At 47.8% G+C, this 25,688-nt stretch overlaps 1 protein-coding gene across 1 annotated transcript in view; it reads left to right on the top strand.

Annotated features, from left to right (window-relative positions):
* Ent3 (equilibrative nucleoside transporter 3) overlaps positions 1-23,074 on the top strand; it is a 58,732-nt gene extending 35,658 nt beyond the window's left edge. The window contains exons 8-10 of the mRNA XM_077671708.1: positions 2,876-3,063; positions 20,449-20,692; positions 22,361-23,074. Coding sequence (XP_077527834.1) covers positions 2,876-3,063; positions 20,449-20,692; positions 22,361-22,599 — 671 coding nt within the window. The 3' untranslated portion in view covers positions 22,600-23,074. The remainder of the gene's footprint in view (positions 1-2,875; positions 3,064-20,448; positions 20,693-22,360) is intronic.
* Positions 23,075-25,688: the final 2,614 nt, after the last annotated feature.

The raw sequence follows: 25,688 nt of genomic DNA, 5'->3' as shown, positions 1-25,688 counted from the left end.
GTTTGTCATTTGTAAACCTAGTCATCAGGAGGACAGGTGTTTTTGGCCTTCTTTTGCAAAGATTCCCTTAGTGTTTCATGAAAGTTTGTCTACTGAATGATTTCGCTCAGCCTGTCGCTTGCTCTGAAGCGCGCGCACAGGCGGCGCAGCCGGCGCGCCATCCACGGCGAGAAGGAGCGACCCATGCGCTGGAGAAGCAGCCGTATAACTTTGGTCTCCTGGTAACACAGCGGCTAGGCTCCGAGTGAGCGCAGCTGTGACGCATCTCCCCTGCAGATCATGTTGCGTGACGTTACACTTGCCCCACTTGCAATCCGGCAGCTCAAGGTCACTACGACGCGATGAATGATCTAGCGAGACATGGCGTAGTAGAGCTTTCTCTCTAATATATAACTTTCTGGTACTGCCGAGTGGCAGTTTGGGGTCGCCAAGGTGCAGAAATGCTTTGGAAGTTGCGTGACAGGGAAAAGGGTCAATAGAAAAGACGGGGAAGGGAGGCAGAGACAAGCGAGGAAACGACTAAATGGCACGAAGTTTCGCCCTATCACACGGTTGACTCATCGACGATTCTATCTTGCACGGGAAGGGGGCAGACATAAAATTAATACGGTCCAGCCCGCTTATAACGAACACATATCGAAACTGAAATCCATTCATTATATCTGTTTTTCACTGTATCTGGACATAAAAGCTATGTGTACAGATGGCAACAGGAAACGAAGATTTGTTCCTTACAGCTGGGATTTCGCTAAAATCAGGTTCGCTATAAATGGGCTGTACTATATTCCTAAAACTACGCGTATGGTGAGCCCATAGAAACAGCGCACTTGATGCACCTAAACATACAGGACACAATACCCTACTCAGCCAACTAACAAAGAATCCCCCTGGTTTACAGACATACAGAGAAGGACGTGCAAATGACAACATTTCATGAAGGGATGGACGGTATGGGAGAGGTTCTGACATCGTGTTGTCAGCACCAGCAATGGGAAGTTTCAGCACCAGCAATTGGAACTCTGGTTTCCCTGCGCGATATCCGGAATAGCATGGACACAACTATTCACTTAAAGGGGCCATCAAAACAAAAAGCAATTTTGCGTATTTTAAGTACGTGAGCCTCACTCAAATACATTACGTCCGCGAAAGGTGTTTTCTAACAAAAAAAAAAAAAACGCAAAAATGAGTGGAAAGCTTTCAAATTTTGCGCTGCAGTGACGTGTTATGAGCATGGGGGACGTGATATAGGCCAGCACTAAAAAAGAATGTCCGGTGTATTAACTATATGTTAGCATGCAATATTGCGATCAAATGCAACTAGAGGTGTAACCACTGTATGTTCGCGCGTATAACCCCATTTAAAATGCGGAAATTTCAGGAGTGAAATAGAGGTGCGGATTATATGCGAGGTATTTCCTTTGGTGCAGCTTCCCCGCTCTGCGCGTTGAGCCGTGATGCCCCAACAGGAGTAATATCGAATAAGCCACTGTTATCCCATTGACAGTGCGTAGTTTGCACACCCAGCTCAACAATATGCCAACTGAAAAAAATGTATGCGGCAAGTCGTACAGTTACGTATTCAGCTAGGTAAGTTCTTTTGCATAAACAAATGTGTAATGTTGCTTGAGTAGTAGCTTTGGGCCATTGTTTTATGTATAAAATATGCGGGCAATACGCGGGGGTGTATTTTTTTATTCGTCGACGGAAAGTGGCGGTGCGAGTTATATGCCGAGGCAGGTTGTGCGCGCGACAATACGGTACAATTGTACAGCAATGTGCCTTAGCGATGCGTTAGTTCGGCGGTCGCCAACCGCGCTAACATGATTCTGTGATGGCATAGAAAGTTTGCCGGAAAGTGTATACAGAGTCATCACTGCGTCGCATGTTTTCCTAAATATCTCCAGTAATTTTTCAAAGCTTGCGACGAAATTAAAGTGATTGTTATCGAGACAAAGCAGTCTTTCGAATGAACCAAAGTTGTATTGTGTCTTCAGGGCTCCTTTAGGGACTGGAAAATGGTTGGCTGCAACAATGAATACATTGAGTCCCGGCATAAAACTCCTAGTTTATGGCTGCGGTGACTGTGGCGTGTTTCCGATCCTTAATTTTTCCGGAAGCAGGCAAGAGTCACCGAAAATCGCTATGGGATTGAGGTGGGTGGGTACTGGCCGCCGAGAAGACAGGGTGGTATGTGGCGTGAACGGTGTTGATGGCAGCTGTAGTCATCGCGGGCCCAGTAAACGGTAGTTTCTCGGTCCAGTTTGAGCAGTTCGTACTCTGTCTTTTGGGGTTGGTGAGGTTGAGTGAACAGAATTTCCCGGAGGTTGATAGGAACACGAGAAAACTGGCGCCTAAGGCCCGCATGATCAGTTCGAGGGCACCTTTCTTTCCGATAGCAAATCTATGGCCCGAAAGCACGCGCTGCTGTTTGGTGGCGATGGCACGTGTTTGGCGTGCTTGACTACTGTTCTGTAATGCCTCATGTGACGTGCGATTAGGTGGCGTGTTTCGGGCGGAGACAACACCGGTATGAGATATGAACGAGACATTGATTTTCATTGTGGGGTTTAACGCGCCGACGCAACGCAGGTGATGAGGCGCGCCGTAGTGGAGGGCTGCGGATTAATTTTGACCACCTGGGGATCTTTAACGTGCACCGAAATCTCCCACACGCGGGCGTTTTTGCTTTTTGCCTCCATCAGAAATATGAACCAAAAATATGGTAGTTAAAACTTAAAAAAGTTCAATCAATCAATCAATCAATCAATCAATCAATCAATCAATCAATCAATCAATCAATCAATCAATCAATCAATCAATCAATCAATCAATCAATCAATCAATCAATCAATCAATCAATCGATTCTCCCCGCAGGTGGTGTGGTGGCCCGGTACCAGGTAGCGCGCAAAGTGTGGCCCTACATGGTCAGCATGGCACTGGTGTACATGGTCACCCTGTCACTCTTTCCGGGCATCGAGAGCCGCATCGTGTCTTGTCGCCTTGGCTCGTGGATGCCCGTTCTACTCATGGCCCTGTTCAATGCCGCTGACTTCGTCGGAAAGGTGAGCGAGTCTCGACGGCTCAAATGCCGCCTATTAGGGGCGAAGCACGTTAGGGGCTCGGGCTGTCGGCGTCTCCTGTCCCCGTTTCATGTCGTCACGGTAAATCAAGTTGTGAAAGGAGGGTCAGAAAGTAAGTGCATAATGGAGAAAACCAGTTCAAAATGAACTAACATTTAAACTAATTTAAAATACAGGAATAATCAGTATTCCTTGCATTGATGACACAAATTTGTTAAATTCTGTCCCGAAATTGGTTTCAAACGCCATGTTTTCTCCTGTAACGCATACTTCTTAGCATGCGACGGCCTGTGACACGAAGACAACTTACGCCCAGACTGTCTCTAATTAAATTGCTTAAATCCAGTTCAACGCAAGAGAGGGCGCCACCGCCTTAGCAAGCCCGCGATTGCTCCTCCCACCGGTGTTACTCTGTGGCCCAATCAGCGCGCGCCGTGTGGCAAGAGAGACACACGCAATTTTTGGATTCACTTATACCCCGTATGCTTTACTCCTCCTTAGGTTTCATGTTAGTGGAGATGGCCCCGATTTGATGCTTTATGTCTTGGACGACATATGTTTTGGCCCTACTTGGTTGCATTCCGTAATGGGGTAAATCAAAGCTTTGAGTGTAGGTGGGCCGCGTCACGTTTGGTTGGTTTAGCATCAGTTTTTATTGTCACCCCCATCGTGTTCTAACCGTTATCATGAGCATCATCGTCATCCTTGTCGTTTCCACTAGGCACCACATTTTAGGTAAATGCTTATTTTGTTCCTTGCGCTTCTATGACCCGCTTTAATATGTGAGCATGAATTATAGGTTAAGGCTTTTATGTTGTTTTTATAGTGTCATAAATGCCTAGTTCGGCGTTTGTGCCATGAGTTGGATTTTCTGCCTATTTCCATTGCCTACTGCCTACATATATTTACTGCCTATTAATTCCTATGAATGCTTTTTCAAAATCGGTGCCTATATGACACTATTTTGCCTGAAGTTATGTTTTAGAGTGCAGTTCGAGGTCGTTATTCATGTTACCGGGCAGCTAACATTGACTGTTTGGAACTCCAAAGGATTCAACCTAGTCCTATGGTCCCACCAACGTACGGAAAACAACCGTTAGCAGCAGCAAAATGGAACGCTCATCCACAGTGTCAATAGCCACGATTTTGAATGCAAAAATCTTGAGATGGTGGCAGCTTGCTATTATTTCGGCGCTTTTCACAGGGATTCTTGGGCTAGGTTGCGCGTGCTCTAGAAACTTCTTCAGAGTTATAAACAGCGCGGCTGCTTTATAACTCAGTTATGAAAGAACTGGCGCACCTTATTCATGATGTTGATTTCTTCAAATATGCGCAGTCGCGTCCTCGTTTCCAGAAGGATACTCAAATCCAACTCAATTTTAAATGCTATAGCTGAGCATCGAACACACCTTTTTAGCAGATCATTCCCGTATTAAAGAGCCAACGGCGAAACACCACTGCACAGCTGCATTTCCTTACGCCTTATAACTAACACTGCCTACGGTCTCTAAAACACTCTTTTTCATCAGAAATATGTTCAACTGCTAAAGCTTTTGAAATGCTCTTCAAATGCGTGTTGGGACGTCATTGGGACGTCATTGGCAGAGTTGGAACATCATGTCTGAGCGATTTGGATAGTTTCATCGTACATGAGGAAATTTCCAGAGTTGTACCTAAGAGTCGTCATGCAAGAGCAGGTTAATTTCTAGATAAAATGTCGTCTTTCGAGGTTATCATTTTTGTCTGTGTTTGGTGTGTCGTAATGAAATTCCCAATGGGAAATCATAAATTACCTCTAATTTAGTCAGTATTCTTTTTTATGTCTGTTTCACTATATGCAAAGCCCGATCAAGCGAAAGGGGCCACTGAACATGACTGTGACGAGTGCGCTTGTTGAATTAGGCCAATAAATCGCCATTAGCCCAGAAGTTTTATGGTAAAATTGAACGGCCACGTTCAACTGTCGGCGCTTTTGTGCCATCGCAAAGAATAACATTTTTGGTTTTCCAGTATAAATACAGGTAGCGCACGGCTTTGATTGAAACTATTTTCATTTGTATAAAAATTTATGGTGTCTATATCTACGACATTGGAGGCGTAAAACGTAGTTTTGCCTGCCCATTTCTTTCGCGTAAAACGCTTCTTTTTAATGCCTGAAATGCGGCCTGTAGTAATAATTTATTCGCATCATCATAATCATCTCCGTCGTCACCATCCTCATCACCGTTGTCGTCGTCGTCGTCATCTTTCCTAATGCTATCTCTAGCGTTTTGCGGAGTGAACATCGTAACGAAGAGCATTACTAATGACTCCAAGTGGCGGGGCGAATATACATTAGCCTTGTCAATTTTGACATCTACTGCTCGCAAGTGGGAGCACCATCCAATTATATGCAATCCTCTCTTTCGCCTCCTGCCGGTTGGTAACCACTCTGTTCGTTAATGTTCTCCGTCTACCATGCATTCTTCGGGTCCTAGGTGCTTGCGATGCCATGTACACCATAGCTTATCATCAGCTTGGACCTCTTTGGTTAACTAGCGCCTGACTTTCGTTCCCATATATTACTGCGGCCGTACATTTTGTTCAACAAGGTCAACGGTATATATATTGACACGAGGCACCGACAGGCGACTAACAAACTATGCGGTTATGTGGGGATTTGCCACAGGTTAAGTGAACGGGGATTGTGCGACGAGTTCTCGTGGAAGAAGAGGACAAGGTGTGGTGGTTGTGCTTCCCTAGGTGTGTACTAGCGGCACCCAGCCTCTGGCGCTTTGAATTTACAAATACATCTTTATACAGCATCCTCGCCTCGTAACATCTTGTGGTGGAGGTGCGGGAGTCTACTGAGACGACGGAGCTTCGCAGCGGTCGCCAGATTTCGTTCACCGAGCTTCGCTCGGACGACACAGTGGCTACTGGAACCATGACACCCCCGCTTCGCAACGAGGCCCCAGCGGCTACTGCCTCTTCGACAAGCTCCCACATCATTTTGTCCCACCCCCGGCACCCTCCCTTTTTCTATGGCACGGCTAACAAGGATGTGGAAGACTGGATCAAGATGTACGAGCGCGTGAGTGACCACAACCGCTGGGACCAGACCATCATGCTCGCCAACCTGTCTTTCTGCCTCAAAGGTACGGCCCAAACATGGTTTATCATGAACGAGGCACGCCTCACCAGCTGGGACGGTGCCAAAGAAGACCTCAAAGCCATTTTCGGGACGTCCGCTAGTGGGCAGCTCACAGCAAAGAACAATCTTGCTTCTCGCGTGCAGAGTCCCACTGAGTCCTACGTCGCGTACATCCTCGACGTACTGGCCCTTTGCCAAAAAGTTGACCACCAAATGTCCGAAGAGGACAAAGTGCGCCACGTTTTGAAGGGGATAGCGGACGACGCCTTGAACCTCCTGGTTTTCAAGAACTGTGACAAAGTAGACGGTATTATCGCTGAATGTCGCCGCTTTGAGCAGGCGAAAAGCCGTCGCATCGTTCAACATTTCACACGACTTCCGAACACGGCTGCAACCTCGTCGTGCTCCGACAACGTATTGCCAACACCACCTCAGTTCCCTTCGACAGGGGCAGCACCGCCTTCCGAAAATGTGACCAGAATAGTGCGTCGCAAACTTGAGGCCATGGCTCCAGCCGGTGCTCAGCATAACCAAAAACCCTGCAATATGCCTGCTGTATCTCTGATACAAGCTGTTGTACGTGACGAGCTCATCCATCTCGGATTTCAGCCTATTTGCGCCGTTACTCATCGAAATGATCGCCCTGTTCCTTCCTTTCAAGCGCCTCGACGCGACAATATACGCCACGCTTCCGGTACCGCAACCAACATGAATGGAGGACGCCCAATGACCGGCCAATTTGCTTCAACTGCTGCCGCGCCGGCCACGTCGCCCGCTACTGCCATAACCGCTCGTTCCAATCGCCCCCGACCAACTTCTCCCGGTACACCGACGAGGGAAATCGACGCTTCTACACTAGCCGCCAGACACCCCCCCCCTTCTCCAATTCTACCGACAGTCGCTGGTCCGGTCGTTCGCCGTCACCGCAGACCCGTCAGTCCCGTTCGCCCCGCCGCTCTTCCTCGCCATACCCACGCTACAACCAGGAAAACTAGACGATGCAGCGCCCCGAGGTACCGCTGCATTTTCCCGACGACCCGAAAATCCTCTAACAACGCTGCCTGCCGAAAAGAACTTGTTAGACGTTCAAGTTGACGGTGTCCCTGTGAGTGCACTGATAGATGCAGGGGCGCAGGTGTCCGTGATGAGTGCGCGACTTCGCTCTCGCCTGCGCAAAGTTTTGACGCCAGCCACTCCTTGTCTCCGCGTCGCTGACGGAGGAACTGCTGCCATTGCGGGCATGTGCACTGCCCGCGTCACAATTGCTGGTCATGATACCTCTGTTTTGTTCACCGTTTTAGAGCATTGCACCCATGACCTCATTCTCGGCCAAGATTTTCTGTCGGACCATTCTGCGCTGATCGATTGTTCTCTCGGGCTCGTCCACCTTGACCTACCCCTGTCGCCAATCACCGTCGATGAACCCTTGCCCCGTCTGTGCTGCCTCGAAGACACCCGTTTGCCACCTCAAGCTCTTTCTTACGTACCACTGTGTGTATCTCCCTCTGTTCCCGACGGCGATTACGTCATTTCTCTAATAACAGCCGTGTTACTGGAGCGCAATGTAACCCTCCCCCACACAGTCGTCACGATCACGCAAAATCAGACATCTCTTCCCTTCCTAAATTTCAGTTTTTCTGCCCAACTTCTGCCGCAAGCCATCACTCTGGGCCTCCTCTCCGCTTTAGAGGAATGCCATGTGTCTGCATTGGCCGTCGATTGCCAAAAAAACACTGGCCCTCCCATTCCGGACGCGACTGCCCCGACCCAACCTTTTGAGAAAATGTTGGCCCCAGATTTGCTGCCTGCCCAAGCCGATCAGCTCCGCTGCCTCCTGGCTTCCTTTTGGGACATTTTCGACCTGGACAATCGCCCTTTAGGGAAAGCCTCCTCAGTCACCCACCGGATCAACACCGGCAGCGCAGGCCCCGTTCACAAACGCCCTTACAGAGTCTCTCATGCAGAGCGGCGAATTATCCACCAAGAAGTGGATAAGATGCTAGCCAAGGACATCATTGAAAGTTCTTGCAATCCTTGGGCCTCTCCCGTAGTGCTGGTGAAGAAAAAAGATGGCACATGGCGGTTTTGCGTAGATTATCGGCATCTCAATGCAGTCACAAAGAAGGACGTGTATCCCCTCCCAAGGATAGACGACGCCCTTGACTGCCTTCACGGTGCTAAGTATTTTTCATCCATTGACCTTAGGTCTGGATATTGGCAAATCACCGTAGATGAAATGGACCGTGAAAAAACCGCCTTCATAACACCCGATGGTCTGTACCAGTTCAAAGTGATGCCATTCGGCCTTTGTAACGCTCCAGCCACATTCGAGCGCATGATGGACTTGCTGCTCCAGGGCTTCAAGTGGTCCACCTGCCTCTGTTACCTGGATGACGTTATCGTATTTTCTCCCTCATTTGCTACCCACATAGAACACCTCTCGGAAATTCTAACCCTTTTCCGTCACGCCGGTCTTCAGCTGAATTCCTCCAAATGCCATTTCGGACGTCAGCAAATCACCATCCTCGGACACCTCGTCGACGCGAAGGGGGTTCGTCCAGACCCTGATAAAGTTCGTGCAGTTCAGAACTTTCCAGCACCGCGGTCGACGAAAGACGTTCGAAGCTTTCTCGGACTTTGTTCGTATTTTCGACGCTTTATCAAGAACTTTGCAGATATTGCTAGACCCCTTACCAACCTCTTGAAGAAAACCGTCCCGTTTACGTGGAGCTCCGAGCACGCTGCCGCTTTTACCAACCTTATATCCGTACTCACCCACTCTCCGCTTCTGGCTCACTTTGACCCTTATGCACCCACAGAAGTACGCACAGATGCCAGTGGGTACGGAATCGGGGCTGTTTTGGCGCAACGACAGGATGGTCTTGAGCGGGTTATTGCCTATGCCAGCCGCCTTCTTTCCACCTCAGAGCGCAACTACTCTATTACAGAACGAGAATGCCTCACCCTCGTGTGGTCTATCGCCAAGTTTCGGCCTTATCTGCATGGCCGCTCATTCACAGTCATATCAGACCACCATGCACTGTACTGGCTCTCTTCGCTAAAAGATCCCGTAGGCAGGTTAGGTCGGTGGGTATTGCGCCTACAGGAATATTCATTCGACGTAAAATACAAATCTGGACGCTTGCACCAAGATGCTGATTGCCTGTCTCGCCATCCGGTCGACCCACCTGACGCTGCTGACGATGACGACGCAGTCTTTCTGTGTGCCATATCTGGACTCCTCCATATTCCGGAAGAACAGCGTCGTGACCCAGCATTACGATCGATCATCAACAACATCAACTCTGCCTCACCTGACGCATCGACAGGAATGTTCGTGCTGCGCGATAACATTTTGTACCGCCGAAATACCCGTCCTGACGGGCCGGCACTTTTGCTCGCTGTCCCTGCGCATTTGCGCTCCACTATCCTCCAGCAGCTTCACGACATGCCTACTGCTGGTCACCTCGGCATTTCTCGCACGTATGAACGCGTACGCCAGCGTTTTTTCTGGCCCGGCCTGTACCGTTCCGTCCGCCGCTACGTCAGTTCTTGCGATCATTGTCAGCGCCGCAAGACACCAGCATCGCTCCCTGCGGGAACACTACAGCCACTAGACATCCCGGTAGACCCTTTTTTCCGGGTTGGCCTGGACTTGCTTGGCCCTTTTCCCCAGTCGACATCGGGAAACAAGTGGATTGCAGTCGCCACGGATTACGCCACACGCTACGCCATCACGCGTGTTTGCCGACTAGCTGTGCTATTGATGTGGCAGATTTCCTTCTTCACGACGTCATTCTTCAGCATGGGGCTCCACGTCAGTTGCTCACCGACCGTGGCCGTTGCTTTCTCTCCCAAGTCGTTAACGACATCCTCCGGTCCTGTTCTACTAAACATAAGATAACTACAGCTTACCATCCCCAGACTAACGGACTTACCGAACGCTTAAATCGTACCTTGACCGATATGCTTTCCTGCTACGTTTCCGCAGATCACCGCGACTGGGACGTCTCCCTGCCGTACGTGACATTTGCGTATAATTCGTCGCGGCATGATACGGCTGGGTATTCGCCGTTCTACCTCCTTTATGGCCGTGAGCCCACCCTGCCACTGGACACTCTCATGCCTATGTCGGCTGACCAACCCTCAGTACGATCGGAGTACGCTTGAGACGCTATTGCTCGCGCTGACCACGCTAGGCAGATTGTCCGCAACCGGCTTTGTTCCTCCCAAGCTGATCAGAAAACGATTTATGACCGAAGACATCGAGTGGAGCACTTCGCTCCTGGATCCCTCTTCCTCCTCTGGAAACCTACCCGCCGTATCGGCCTATCTGATAAGCTTCTGCCCCGCTACTGTGGTCCCTTTCGCGTCTTGCGCCAAGTTACTGACGTAACGTACGAGATCTCCCCCGTGGCGTCGACACCGTCGAGTCACGCTACTTCTACAGACATTGTACATGTTGTACGACTCAAGCCATATTGTCCGCCGGATATTATATATATATATATATATATATATATATATATATATATATATATATATATATATATATATATATATATATATATATATATATATTGAAATGGGGTTTATTGGCAAGGGTTGCTGTGTAGGGTTGCTGTGCCGTCACCAATCTCCCGCAGGGGATTGGTGACGGTCTTGATTCTTCCGGTGAACGTTGCCAATCTTCTGCATTACAATATATATATATATATATATATATATATATATATATATATATATATATATATATAGTATAAGTAAAGAGTCGGATACACAGCAAGAACAATAACAAACAATGTTTACTTACGTAGCGGTAACGGGACTTGCCTTCATCAGAGGTAAAGTTACATGATTTTGCTGTCACAGCAAAATCATGTAACTTAACTCTGATGAAGGCAAGTCCCGTTACCGCTACGTAAGTAAACATTGTTTGTTATTGTTCTTGCGGTGTATCCGACTCTTTACTTATACTATTTCTGCGCGCTTTGTGAGTTTATCTTTCTCTCTCTCTCTCTCTCTCTCTCTATATATATATATATATATATATATATATATATATATATATATATATATATATATATATTTGTATGTAATATAAAATACCAATAAACGCTCAGCATATGCAGACAGTTCAAAGAAGGCAAAACATCTTTGCATAGCCCGAGCACCGCGAATGCCGAGTTGCATCCTTGTGAACCGGAAATTCGCAATCGAAGAGGCGCAGCTTGCTCCATTAAAATATGTTTATTATTAACGGAGTGGCAGCTGGGAGGAACTTAAAGGGGCCATGAAGCCAAAATACAACACTGTTTTATTAGAAAGAACTACACTTTTGTGGCTCACTCAGCTCAATTCCAGTCCCGAAAGACGTTTTTCTAACAAAAAAAAAATGAACGAAGCACACACTAACGCGTAAGACTTGAAGGTAGCGAAGCTGTACGCAACCTTTACGACCGTCACGACGGTTTACGTCCACGATTGCAGCCGATTTGCTTCTTTTTCGCTGCCGCAACGACCTTTACTCCATCATTGTTGCTATAAGTGTGAGCTTCCTTCATTTTCTTTAGAAGTGATAATCATTGGCCATCACCTTGGAGTGGCGTGCGCTATGACGTGTATTTCTCGTTCCGAGCAAGTGTTGCCACCATTAATGGCGAACGCTGGAGTCTTTCTCGTTCCAAGCAAGTGTTGCTATGATTACGAAGAACGACGGAGTTCTTTTTTTCTTTTTGGCCAATATTGGCCAATCTCCCTAAGTCGGTATGCTTAGCTTGCAAACGTGCGCCGGGGACGGTGGGCGGTCGCCGCAAGGCACGCACACACGATCGCTCGGCATTTTCTTGTTTTTTTAACTGCCGGGCGGTCGCCGTGAGGCCCTGCTCACGTGCGCTCGCTCAGCAATTTCTTTGTATTTTTAACTGCGGACACGAAAAATTACGATTTTATAAACAGATTCGCTGTTAAGAACGCGTGAAACATGGAACAGGTTTCACATTTTAGGCAATAGTGACGCAATATGGGCAGGAGCGACGTGTTCTGAACCGGGCACTGAAAACATTTTTATCGCTGTGTTAACTGTGCGTTATCATTGAAGTGACACGTACAGACGGAACTAAAGGCCCCACTACATTCACCCTGTCATGTCCTTTGGCGGTGGCTAAGGGCGGCAGCCGCCAATCACACAAACAAGGTTATGTGACGTCATTGAAAAATTGTCCGACATTGACTAGGGAGTCGCCACTGTTGAATGTGTTTTCTTTAATATCTCGATTATTTCTTTGAAGTTAGCGATAAAATTGGTGCTGTTGTTAAAGGCACAAAGTTGCCGCTTTAATGTTTTGATGGCCATTGTAAGTAAAGTTGGGGTTCGACACTCTTTTAGCAAAATGTAGGCGCGAAAATTGGTGGCGTATAAGGGCGGAAAAAAACAGTAATGGGGTAAAACTGGTCGAAAACTGGTCCAAAATAAACACTGGGAGCTCTCTTGTATTGATTTTTACGAGAATTTTTGATCCTGCCGAATAAGCGGCAGTGTGTTGTTTCCGCCTGCCTGTTGGAACGCAAGTTTAAAATCCCGGTTCATAAATTAACGAGTGAACTGAAAAAAAAATCATCCTAACTAATAATTTTACGTGACACGTGTCTGTGAACAAAAGTGTTGTAGCCGACGTCATGCATAAAAAAGTCCAGATTTTCGCTGAGTAAATGAAGGAAATAAGATTTAGACGGAAAACGTCGAAAAATCGAACCTACAGACATATGTATTTATTTACGTATGGCGGCGCACGAATGCAGCCCTTACGGTTAAAAATATATCTTCAATCCGCAAACGAAAACCCCACAGCAGCACAAGGCTTTGTGTTTGTGTAATGTCAGAACGGGTAGAAATCGAAGTATTAAATATTTTCCGCGCCTTCATCCTCATTAGTTTGATGCCGCCATTAGAAAGCCTACCCGGTTCTGTCATTTCTCTTCGAACGAGCAATGAGGTTGACAGCACAGCACGCCCGAGTTCTTAGAAGTCGCTGTTTATGCGTTAGTACTCTAAGTCTGGGAACACCGACGATATTTCTCCTGTGTATGCAGTGTTCATTTTTTCTTTTCATATCACATTTTATGGAAGTTGCATCGGAGCTTCACTCCTTCCGACAGGCGCATTGGTTTTCTGCCAACGGGAACGATGGAGTCAGCGCATAAAAATGAAAAGTGCTGGAGAAAGGGTAGGGCATTGAGGCACACCATCGCATAGGAAGCTGGAAAGGATCGTAATGGCAAACAAGCCCAGTTTAGGCAGTGACGGTTTATCAGGAGGGAGCACTCGGCAGATGCACCGTACCCGCATTGCAAGGAGTCGGAGCAGCCAGTGGCGAGAATTTCCTTCCCCGAGCTGAGATTAATGAGAAAAGCTGCTTTCCTGACATCTAGAGTTTCTTGGCCGACGGCCGAAAATGTTTTTTTTTCTGACAGTACGAAGAAATGCAGACACTCTGTCTGTCGTGATTGATGGAGGCGGCATCCCACGCATCGCCTGTACGATTCACTACGCGGAGCTCATTTCGGTGCACTGCTTGCAATGTGGGGGCATTTGCCAAATTTCCATTTGCCAAGCAAGAAGTAGAGTGGCTGTGACAGGGAGAGTGGATCTAACTTCTGTGCTCCAAGAGCGTCTTGCGAGCGTAGAATTTTCGAAATGAAACATACGAGTGGTGTTATAAAGGCCGAAGGTGGGAGTAACGGAACTTATTTTCTTCCTTTCCTGCTGATCTTTAAACGATTGCGCGGGTCTGGTCGGTTTCATTTCTTTTCATGGTTGTGTCCGTTTCTGCTCTGATAATTCCAAGTCAGTTAAAGCAAACAGCGGGGTAAAGTAGGAGAAATATCACGAATGCTTTCGCGGACATCAGTGTATGGTCTCTTGAGCGATTAAGCTTACAAGGTAATGGTTCTGCACTTTCGTCTCTGCGTCTCAATTTTGAGTATTATATTGACCAATGAAAGGGTTCAAGCATGAGCGCTGCTATGATTTGACGTGAATCGCGTCTCGAAGCCAGAAGCGCAGTACATTGCTTTAAGCTTCGAGGTCGTTTGGCCTTTCATGGGTCTAAAGCTTCTTTTGTGTGCTACGTGCTCTTCGTGACGTTGTTTGGTGCGCACGGAAGGCTTTCCGCGTGGTCACTGGCCTAGCTGGGCCACTGCACTTGATTACTGTGGACGTAAAGAGATGAGGCGTAGAAATGTCCGCCATGACTGTGGGCAACGTCTAGCAGCGATGACGTGCTGAGTGAAAGCCGAGAGCCCTTCTTTTTGCTAAGAGATGAAGAAGCGAAATTAGCTTTGTCGCCACTGTCTCTCGGAACCGCTTTTCCGTATCATGGGGGGTTGGCCCTGGCTGAGTGGTGGCGTTGGCCATAGAAATATCGCACGCTCAAAAATGCAAAAATGCAGTAAACCGCGTGTTATTGAAGTTAGAGCAGTGGCTGCCACGATGTCAATAACCGTCCCATATCAAAATATATAGGCCCTAGGACCTTTTCGTACTTTTTTTATGAAATTTTGTATAGAATTGAAACTGGTTTTTGCGCTGCGAAGAAACCCACTCCAGAGAGAGCGCGACACGATACCAGCAGAGACTGTCGTCAGGGCTAGCCCCAGAAAAGCTCCACTGCTAAAATAAAGTAGCGCTGTGGCTAAAATTCACCCCGCTTACTTAATAAAGCTAGGTCAGAGGGGAGCGTGAAGCTGCATTATGCCCTTGAAGACCTGCCATCGTTCTTTCTTTTCATCTTTGCTTTTTGTCTAATGCTCATATTTTCCGCATATGAGCTTTCCGGGGTACATGTACAAAATGGTGCTTCGACGCTTTCGAGCCGAGACTGCGGCACCAAAGCCCTGCGATGAAGAGCGAGGATAAATATCCCGAGGCCAATAAAAGTCGTCGCTCTAGACAGAGGAAGTCTCCGGGTGAAGCCGCTGCAGCCCAGATGAGGGGGAGTAGGCCTTTGGTATCGGCGTTTCGGACTTTTTGCTGTGACGTCAACCTTGACCTAGACAACCCTTCTCCGTATCACTCGCGCAGTTCCCGTTCGGTATGCGACGTGCACACTCGGCCTTTCCCCTAACACAGTGGTGAAGTGGGAGCACAGGGCTTTCAGTGAGAAAAGCGAGGCCGGGGAAAGTTTGGAGAGAAGAAAGAGAAGTTAGGAGGCGCGTGCTGTTTTAAGAGTCGTTGAAGCGTGCCAGCCAGAGTTGTCGGCCTTTTTAACGTGGTCTAATGCAGGCAGGGTTCCATTTTCACTGAATCGGACGAGTTCTGTGCATAGAAGGGTGAGCGCTGTCCCTTTTGTCGCTAACACCAAAGGAGAAATGCGCCGGCACGCTGTCTTCTCACGGTTTGGCTTTGCTTGTTGCTTTTTGCTTGTTGTTTACCTTATTGCTTGTTTATTAGCTTTTGTGAGCGGGCAGCAGCTTTCGTCCGCCTCGAATTATTCAGTGCTCGCATCGCAGATGGGATTGAAAGCGAGCGACATGATGTGTTGAAGAAAATATTGATGGGAATTATTTCTTATCAGTGCAATAAATATTATGGTTTGGTTTTCATTCTGAGGGCAGTGACTGGTAACGCCAGCGGTGGCCTTGAAACAAGGGGTCACAAGCGCTTGCCGGTGGTGTGAGGGAGCAACGCAACGGAGCTCATGGCTACTACCAGCAGCAGAAACAGGGCATAAATTAATAAAAATATACATTAGACAAAGATACAAAATGTGTGCGTCGTAGATGTCTGATTTGTAGGGCTAGCAACCATCATGAATACTCTGCTTAATTGCCTCTAAAGCTATGTATGTGGCTTCTAACTTTCTCGAGAGCTCGTGACTCACAAGATGCGCTAGAGAGTTTGGCAACACCAATGGAATTGTTTTAGCGTCTGTCATAAGATGCCGTTCGAGATACAGCAGACTCGCCATAATTCAAACTCGGATAATTTAATCTTTTGCTTAATTTAAACAAACTTCCACATTTTGGTTGGCCCGAAATGTTTTCAGTCCATTTGAAAGCCGTTTAATTCAAACTGCTCCTTTGCGTCGATTCGGTTAATGCAAACTTTCTCCTTTTAGTTGCCGAAATTTATCTGCTGCATTTGCCGCTTCTAGGTGCTCATTTGCATCGCTGCATCAGTAACAGTCACAAATTACACAATCTTGCAGTGAACTGGCTGCTGTTGCTGGCATCAAAAACTTTGTCTAGAACTCTCATGGAAAGAGAAAGCAGTCATTCATTCAGAGTTAATTTCTAAGTGTGAATAGAAGTTCAATATTCTGTGTGATTATTCTATGAGTTAATATATGGGAATATTTTATTAAAAGACAAGTCAGTATAATGCGTGGAGTAATATTTACGGGAAGTTCTAGTAATTCATAATTAAAACCTCTGATAATTCGAAGAAAAGCTTGGGCTCCGTTCTAGTTTGAATTATCGCGACTCCATTCTAGGTTTAATGACAATAGTCTTTCTTTACCTTCTTAAACTTTCTGTCTGTCTGTCGGTGTGCTCCTCGATTAGACCGCGCGCCCAAAGTTAACGAAGATGTTGAACGAGATGTTCATATAGGCTCAGCCATTCAAACACATCTAAATCTGGTGGCGATGTTCTTGTGTGTCAACATTGTTGAGCAAAAAGAAAAGATTACGCAAATATGAGGCAAAATATCAATACATAAGTGATATTGGCAGTTTTCCTGTTATTAAAAACACATGAATGCTTCATTCTTATGATAGCAAATGAAGTACTACAGCCACCGCAGGGAAAAAAAAAAACGAAACGTGGAGCGCTCCACTGAGGCACTGGTGGCGCTAAGAAGTATCTTCGCCGATGCGCTCAGCGGTCCGTATTTCACCGTATGGCAGGTTTGGCGAGTTGGTACGAGATCATACGAAAAACAACCAGGAATATACGGACGAGAAAGGGTACAGATACAGCGCAGTGCTGTGTTTTTACCCTTTCGCGTCCGTGTTTTTCTTGAGCTGGTTGTTTTTCAGTATGGGTTCGTATTTCTTCTCTCCATGACTGCACGCGGCGACGAAATTGTACTCAGTCATTCATCAGTGCATACACTGTGTGCAGAGTGCACATAACCCTGGAAAGAATGGCGCCAGATCACTATACTTTCAACTCTTCAGCGACCATGACAATGATCATAAAGTGCCACTGTAGCCACCGCGAACACATGCCCAGAAAACGCAAGGAAAAGACCGAGGAGGGCATTGCGGCGGAGAAGCGCCGGCGTGATTATTCCCGTCGTCTCAAGCGTGCCCAGGAAACGTCTGAGGCGTACACTTAGGTGCATCATTAGTACATGCGCGCAGCCAGTGACCTTTCCACGCAATAAAATACATTCAGGTCTCACAAACAGTTCTTCTTTGAAAGGTATCATGCAATGCAGTACCACACGCGAGCCAAATATTGTAGTGTCCTGGAGGCACTAATGCATGACACGTCAGCAGTGCGAACGCGGTAAATGCGAAATCTTCTGAAACAAACCTCCATTGCATTTATCAGGACAGGACGGAACTGGTAGGGGAAGCGCATCATGGTTGAACCGGCGAGAGACGAGTACTGATGCAGGAGGTGGGGGCACAAGACTATCGTCTTTAGACGACGTTTGCAGCGAGGCACGCAGATACGTGGGAAATTTTTGTACACGACACTGCTAAACTCCCGCCCCGACAACAAACCTCGAGGATTTTCTAAGGCGATTTCTGCACCCAACAACCATCGCACACACGGGTTAGTATTTCACCCCCGACGCCCGCAAAGGCCACACGTTTAGGACTGTACGATTAATATCGTGGATGTTTTATTTTCTTTCGCTCTAGCAGGATGTAACATGCGGACGGGTGTCGATCATTAAAAGTTAAGCACTTCGGTATCATGGCAAGCCAGTGACGTAGGATCCCTCTGGCATCGTCAGCTCGAAGTGGAACGTCTGGCTGACGCTTTCCATCTTGTACGAAGGAACCAGTTTGCGCAAAAGACGAGGGCGAAGATCTATCTTCCCCTTTTGATTTTCGTCCTCGTCTTTTGCGCAACCAACCAGCCAGCAATCAAGTCCCATTATTTCCATTTTGTGTACGTAGCTCCTCGAGCCCTGTGAGTCGTCTTTCTGCGGAACGTGGTTTTCCCCGATCGACCCCTATCGGAGCGATATCGCAACCGGCATGTGCTTTGACTCGATCACGCCTTACTGTCCGCATCTTCTTCTTACTTCAGAGGCTCCAACTTTAGAATTGCTTCAGCTTGCTAAATCGCCGATGAGATCCCCGATTTTCCTTCCACGCGATGTATTCCTGTGCTTTACCGATTGTACAAGGGCTGAACACTATCTCTACTGGTTCCCACCCGTCAACCCCGTGCTCCTTCTTTTCCTTCATCTCCGTCGAATCGTATATACGCACTGATTTGCATGTTTTCCCGCTTTTCGTACTTTCTTTTCGCACTACTCTGATTGCACGGAAGGAAGAAGTATGGTGTGAGATTAGATTTAACGAAGGGCTTTCAGAGAAGAGTGGCGTTAGTTTCCCGCGGATTAGTGGCTGGATAAAGGGCTAATATCCTTTCGGAATTGGGAACGACGATGGGAGAGTGGAAAAGAATAGACGTAGACTATATACATAGAAGTAGAAACACCAGAAAAAGTGACAAGGAGGGACGTAGACACGAAGTAATGATTCCCAATTTTTTTCTATAGTCGCACACCGCGGTTGATACACGGAGAATACGTTGCCTCAGTGCCAAGATAGTTCTATTTATCTTACCTCTGCATTTCGTGTTACTGGAAAAAAAATGAATAAAGGGAACACCCCTTGCTGCTCGAGGTTGCGTTCCGAGGAAATTGGCTGGGAAATCAGAGAAGTTTTTTTCCCTTTTTTCTTGCGTCGTGTTGTCCTTTACTCCACGTTGTTTTAGAAAAGTGTACAGTCAGCAAAAGGCTTGTCTATAATGCTCGAGCGGCGTGCTCCGGACTGCACGGAGACACCTAGTGATAAGGCCTGGTTTGAGATAGGTAGAATCTGAGTATGCGCGGCCCGTATCAGTGCGATGGCTGTGTCCCTCCTCGTTGTGCCCGTCGCCTTGGCTTTCACACCTGCTTTAACCGTAATAAGCGCTGCATGCCTGCGCTGCCGGGCCAGGAAACAAAAGTGAAGATTACCCGTCTTAGCGCGCGCTGTGCGAGCTTTTCCTCTGCATTAGCTTTGGCGCACAGGTCTTCATTGCGTCCTCGTTCTGCCAATACACTGCGTGTGTACCGCACTCACCACTGTCCGGTTTCTGCGCTCGGCTTTGCACGTCACTGCTGACGGGCTAACGCCACAATACTTCATGTACTGTGCAAGCGCTCACGGATCGATATTTAGTCACTCTAGAACACCGGCAGCGATGCGTTTTCGGCTATTGTTGCTCGTTTTCTCGCCTACAAAAAAAAAAAAACCCACTCTAAATTTTGTCAGGCGCCGCGAAAATTAATTCTTGCACGTAATTAAATGCAGCCAACGCTGTACTAACAATAACTAATCTGCGCTACTGTTTCCCGGCTCGGCACCGCAGTCAGCGCTTTGCACGGCAAAAGAAAGTACGGAAGCCAAAGCGACGGGCACAGCGGCAAGGGAAACAGCCATTGCGCTGATGCGGGTGTCGCATGCTCACATTCTACCGGTCTCAAACCAGGCGTAACACTAGGTGTCTCCCGTGCACTCCGGAGAACGCCGCTCCCGCGTTATAGACAAGCGTTTCGCCAACTGTACTTTCATTTTCTTATTACTCCTGCACTAGGGTCATGTTTAAGAAATACCGCTCGGGATTAATGCTGTCGGATATTTTTTTTTGCGTTAGTCCACAGTGCACTAAGTAATCTATCTAATCTACGAATTGCGCGGTTTATGAGAGACAGGTATACTGATCGATGGGTACTTTGTCTCATCTAGAACCACTCGTTTTTCGAGATTTTCAAGCAACTTTTTCGGGACAGTGGATCGCGCCGTGTGTCCAGAGATCGTACCAGAGCTTTTCGTTCGACCAACTGGTCTATGGTAGAGTGCGTTAGCTTTTTGGCAGGATGCCATGTGTCCAACTAAGACAGCTTTCGCTTTAAAAACCAACGAAGTGCGAGCACGGATTAAGAAGCAGCAGGAGCTTCTCGCCGTCACTGAACGTCGCCACGTCGCGTTCTCTCGCAGGTGCTGGCGTCCGTGCGCTACGACTGGTCCAGGACGCAACTGGTGTGGCTCTCATGCAGCCGGGTTGTGCTAGTTCCCCTTCTGGCCCTGTGCGCGCTGCCCCGGTGGGATGCAGGAAGCCCTACCTCCGACCTCTGGGCCATGCTTCTGTCGGTGGCGCTGGGCATCACCAACGGACTCCTGGGCTCACTGCCAATGATACTGGCCCCGAGCAGGGTGCCCGACGACCAGAAGGAGCTCACCGGTAGGTGTAGTTGTTCTCTGTTGTTGTTGCTAAAGGACTTTATTGACACACCCTAGGACATCAGAAAGTTCGGGGTTCTAGGAGGAACAAACGGGGAAAAGACGGGAGGAACTGACGAACGTCAGTCACCAAAGCTCGCACCAGGCCGTCGGGTCCGTACCCTCCAGTCTTACAGAGAAGAGGGAGGGGGTGAATGGAATTTGGGATGAATTTAAACTCATGGCTGCAAACCTGAACAGTCACAAAAAGCATTCGGCGTACTGGGAAAGTCATTAAACTTAGGTGCATGGTCAGTCTGCAGAATTGGTGAAAGAGACGCTGTCGCCACGACCTTTACTCCATCACTGTTGCTATAAGTGTGAACTTCCTTCATTTTTTTGGAAGTGTAATCATTGGACATCACCTTGGAGGAGCGTACGCTATGACGTGTGTTTGTCGTTTTGAGCAAGTGTTTCCATTATTTGGGCGAACGCAGGAGTTATTTCTTGGCCAACCTTGGTCAATCTCCCTAAGTGGGTATGCTTGACTTTACAAATGTGCACCAGGGACGATGGGTGGTCGGCGCGATCACGCACACACGAGCGTTCGGCATTTCCTTGTTTAGTTTAACTGCTGTGGGGTCGCCACAATCTTGGCCAATCTCCCCAAGTGGGTATGCTTAGCTTGATGAACGTGCGTAGAGGACGCTGGGCAGTAGTCGCGAGGCACGCGCAAAGGAGCGCTAGGCATTATCTCGGTTTTGTTAACCGCCGGGCTGTCGCCGCGAGGTCCGCGCCCACGTGCGCGCGCTCGGCAATTTCTTGGTAGTTTTAACTCGGCACAGGAAAAATTACGATTTGCACCCTTTAAATCCAAATTGCTCCGACTACGCCGGAACGCCGCAATCGAATAGACGTCTGCTTCATAACTCGAGGGACCCGGGTTCCATTCCAACCACGGGAATCGTTTTAATTTTTCGTCCCTTCACTCATTATCATCATCATCGTCAGATAGAGTCGGCTTTCCTGCAGGCCGTTTTGGGTGGGTGACGGACGACATCAGGGAGAGGCTGAAAGCTTCACATTAAAAACGCGTGGACGCCGCAGTGGCCACGGCACACAGCGATAGTCTGTCGAGGTAGCGAGCACAGAGCAGTGATTTCGAGCAGTTAACGTAGAGGCGCCGTGAATCCAGGCCAGCGCCTCATCCGCCACCCGCTGGGAGATACGCTCAGTGAAGGGAGGAAGCGGAGTGAAACGGAAGAACGCACTGCGCGTGCGCCCGGCGCACCCCTAGGGTTCGCCGCGAGTACTTTTAGGCACGTGATCCCATGCCAGTAGCGCAAAGCAGTGTGACGCAAACATGTATGCGCATGCGCACTGAAGTATACGATTGCATTTATGTACGGGGCAGTGTGTGGGTGGGAGAGGGGGAGATGTGTTCGTGGTTGAGGGGGAGAGGTGGATTGGTTGTCCGTCCAAGCAAATGGGTGATCAATTGTTTGGACGGACCGCCGATCCGCCCACCCCCCAGCCCTCACGTACAGACGAACGCATTCATGTGATCACGGATGCAGTGTTTCAGCAGAAGGTGCTACACAGAAGGCATCGCTTTTAAGGCATTGCTTCGTTGCAACAATACCTCTACTGACGTCGCTAATCCTGGTGTTCTGTCTTTTTTTCTCTCCAGGAAACATAACGACGCTTTCGTACAGCGTTGGACTGACCACAGGATCCGGGTTGGCCTACCTCATCGTTTTCCTGATCCAAGGATACGACTATGGGTCCAGCTGTAGGGAGGATGTTCGAAACGCATCTGCATCGACACCGCTCAATGACACCTCCGCCATCTGGTCAACTATTCCGAGCTCCGTGTCGTCAGTTTCGACTGCGGGGGCGAACATAACGCAGCGCTTACTCACGCTTTAGAGATGCGACTGCTTATCACTCCTAAACGCTCCAAGGTTGAACAAGACCTGCATCTGTTTTGTAATATATGTCACTGTTTTGCGTGTTTATCCGAGTTGTTAAACGTTGAAAAATGTGAACTATATATGCATTCCCTCGAATGAAGAGCTTGCTCTCTCTCTCTCCCTTTTTAAAGGCCGCAAAAATACTGTTGCCAACGTTTAAAAATGTTAGAAAAAACGAGTGTGTTGCAACATGGGAGGCTAATATTTAATTTTGTTGGCATGTAAACAAAATGAAGAAGCATGTAAGGCATTTAAAACGCACGGCTGACTGTGATAGCTTCTCAACGTATTTGTCCACTTTTGGCTTTTTGATACGCAATTAAAGAAGTGTGTTGTTCTTTGTTTAAAAACAGTGTTGATTTAAACAGTGTGTGTGCCAACGGGTTATCCCAAGAGGGCCTTGTACACCAGTTGACGCAATGTAAATAAAAGCTAGGAAAACTGAGTGCTGTGAATTTATTGTTACGAAGTTGGAAAAGAAAGTGCGGTGAATTTATTGTTACAAAGTAATTCGCCATATTTTCCACCGTTGTTTTTGACAACTAAGAGAGCCAATGGGCGATGTCTTGCTATTGATCAGCAATGAATTCTTTGGATTCATCTGAAAGAAACATCCCAATCGAACTCATTGCATGCGTGATATCTTTTTGACATACAAGGAAAGCTCGTTTATTCAAACTGCAATGATTAGAATTTATAGATATTTAGAGCTGTATAATTTGGTCCGGCGAAGTTTCCGCTGAAGTTGATGTATTGCAAACCCGTTAATTCAAACGCAAGGGGCCTCCGCAATGGTTAATTCCAGCTACGTGCCACCGCGCCGGCAGCTTGCTGGCGCACGGCCAGAGAAACGACCCCGCTACCTATACACGAGGCTGCACAGCCTCCAAAAAGGATTGAAAAATTAGATAGAGAACCTAACTCAAGTAAAAGCAGTCTAAAACTCCCATTGCGGACGTTTTGAGAGGACTTTTTTTTTCCGGGCTACGTCGATGTGGACACGAGTTCAGGGTGTGGAGCGTGCTGACAGATTGCATTTTATTCGAACATCTTCGACAGAACTCTGTCTGGTTCGTTTAAACTTGAGGAACAGGCAAATACACCAACCGAGGGCGTTTATTTAAAGCGCTCCCAACGTTTCGGAGCCTCCTCGGCTGCTTCATCAGGGGTGACTGTGTATGACAAGAAGACGCATAAGGTGTCTTCTTTTTCCTTTTATTTTTACTGGAATCTTGCCATTGCGCTTCGGAGGCCGTGGGTGTAGATGGTGGGAAGGGCTCCGAGGAATCTATTCAGGCCTTCCTGGTTCCCTTGTATGTGCCAGGACTCGAGGAGTATTCTTTCTGAGTAACGGGTTTCGGTGCCAATCGCCTGCGCGCTGTGCAAGTTAATCCTGTGGTCAGCTTTTTTGCAGTGTTCGGCCAATGCACTGCGCTGAGTGCACGACTTGCGAACGTCGTTTTCGTGTTGTCGTAGGCGTTTCGGGAAGTTCCTGGTCTCCCCAACGTAACTAGCGAGACATTGTGTGTAAGCAATTTTGTAGACGACCCCTTGGGATTTTTATTTGGCGGACGCTCTTTTGGCCGGGGTATCACCCGTCCAAGAGTTGACACTAGATTGTGGGAGACGACAATGCCTTCCTTTCGAAGAATGCGGGATAATGTTGGCAGATAATGTTTGCAGATAACTGCATCATTTCTGGGGCCAGAAGCGCACAACCAGTCGCTTCCAGGGACCACGAGGGGGTGGCGGACGAAGCACCAGTGCTGCCACCGCTCGGACGTAATGACCGGATGGAATGCTGGTGCTTCGAGCGACATCGACTCACAGCGTCCAGCTCGTCAGGCTGAACAACAACGGAAATGACGCCAAGCTCTCAGCGTGCGAGCGTTGACAACAACAGAATACCTGGACAAGCAAATAAAAATGAAATCAGGAAAAACAACAAGATAACTACTGATAACTAAGCGGCGCTCTCTCCGTTCCACAGCTACCACTCGTGCTCACCTTAGTAAAACATCCTTCCATTGTGTAAGAAGGCAGCTTGCAACATCTTCACGTACCGTGCACTTAGGAAGTACATATAGCTACCGTACAGTCAGTGTAAATCTTTGTGACTCGTCGCATGCTGATGTCATGGCTGAGGGAGTTTGAGCCCCCGACTAGCACGAATTACCTGCTCGACGATGTCATTATAAACGGAACAGTTATCTCAGTAATAAATATTTTTTTACGTCACATGAACGAATAATTTTAAAAATCCAAACAAAAAAAAATTGCAGTATACTTTGACTTGTGAGGAAAACCATAATAGTAATAATATGTCTAAGAAATACGTTTTTGTCCTCCATTTACGAAATAGCCAGAATACACATCGGATCAAGTGCTTTCAGCAGCTTTTATTATGCGCGTATTTTTTTTTCGTGTGTAAGAGTGAAGAAAGCAGGAAAAATCTAAATATCTTGTCGCACATGAATCGCATGACGCGGAAGCCAATTTAGAAGTGTTAATAGTGTAGCGCAGTCGGGCGAAAGTCGGCCTCTAGGAATGAAGGGATGTTGAAAAGGAGGCAGTGCACATCTTAAAAGATATTAGAAAGTTTTCGCTTATTCTGAGTTCCGTGGGTTCCGTATGTTCCGTGTTCGCCAGATCCTGAGTGCGCATGTGCACGCGGGCACGGCGGGGCGGGCCACCCCTCAGCGGAATCACCACCCTACTGGAACAAATGCGCATATGCCCAGTAAGGTGCCGGTAGAAAGGGAACGTACGGAACCCACGGAACACACGGTGTGCCAGAGTTCTCTATTATTCAGAAGTGGCCGAAGGAAGCCCGTATAAGCGTATTCAAGTCAAGGTGCGGGCACACGGGGGGTGTCACCGCAGAAAGTCAGCCAGAGGGATGAATGAAGTAAGAATGGGAGCAGCGGACAAGGCAATCGCTAAGTGGTCACAACAGAAGCGAAAGTTTGTTCTGTACTTGACGTGGCTTTCGGGACGGCTTCCCTACTGGGCGCTGCACAAAGCAGCGCTAAGATCAGCATTCTC

The sequence above is a fragment of the Haemaphysalis longicornis genome, unplaced genomic scaffold, assembly GCF_048455015.1.
Source record: "Haemaphysalis longicornis isolate Haplotype H1 unplaced genomic scaffold, Haemaphysalis longicornis Haplotype H1 scaffold_5, whole genome shotgun sequence".
Taxonomy (NCBI): Eukaryota; Metazoa; Arthropoda; class Arachnida; order Ixodida; family Ixodidae; genus Haemaphysalis; species Haemaphysalis longicornis.
Note: the sequence above shows the minus strand (reverse complement) of the source record. Positions and strands in the feature narration are given on the sequence as shown.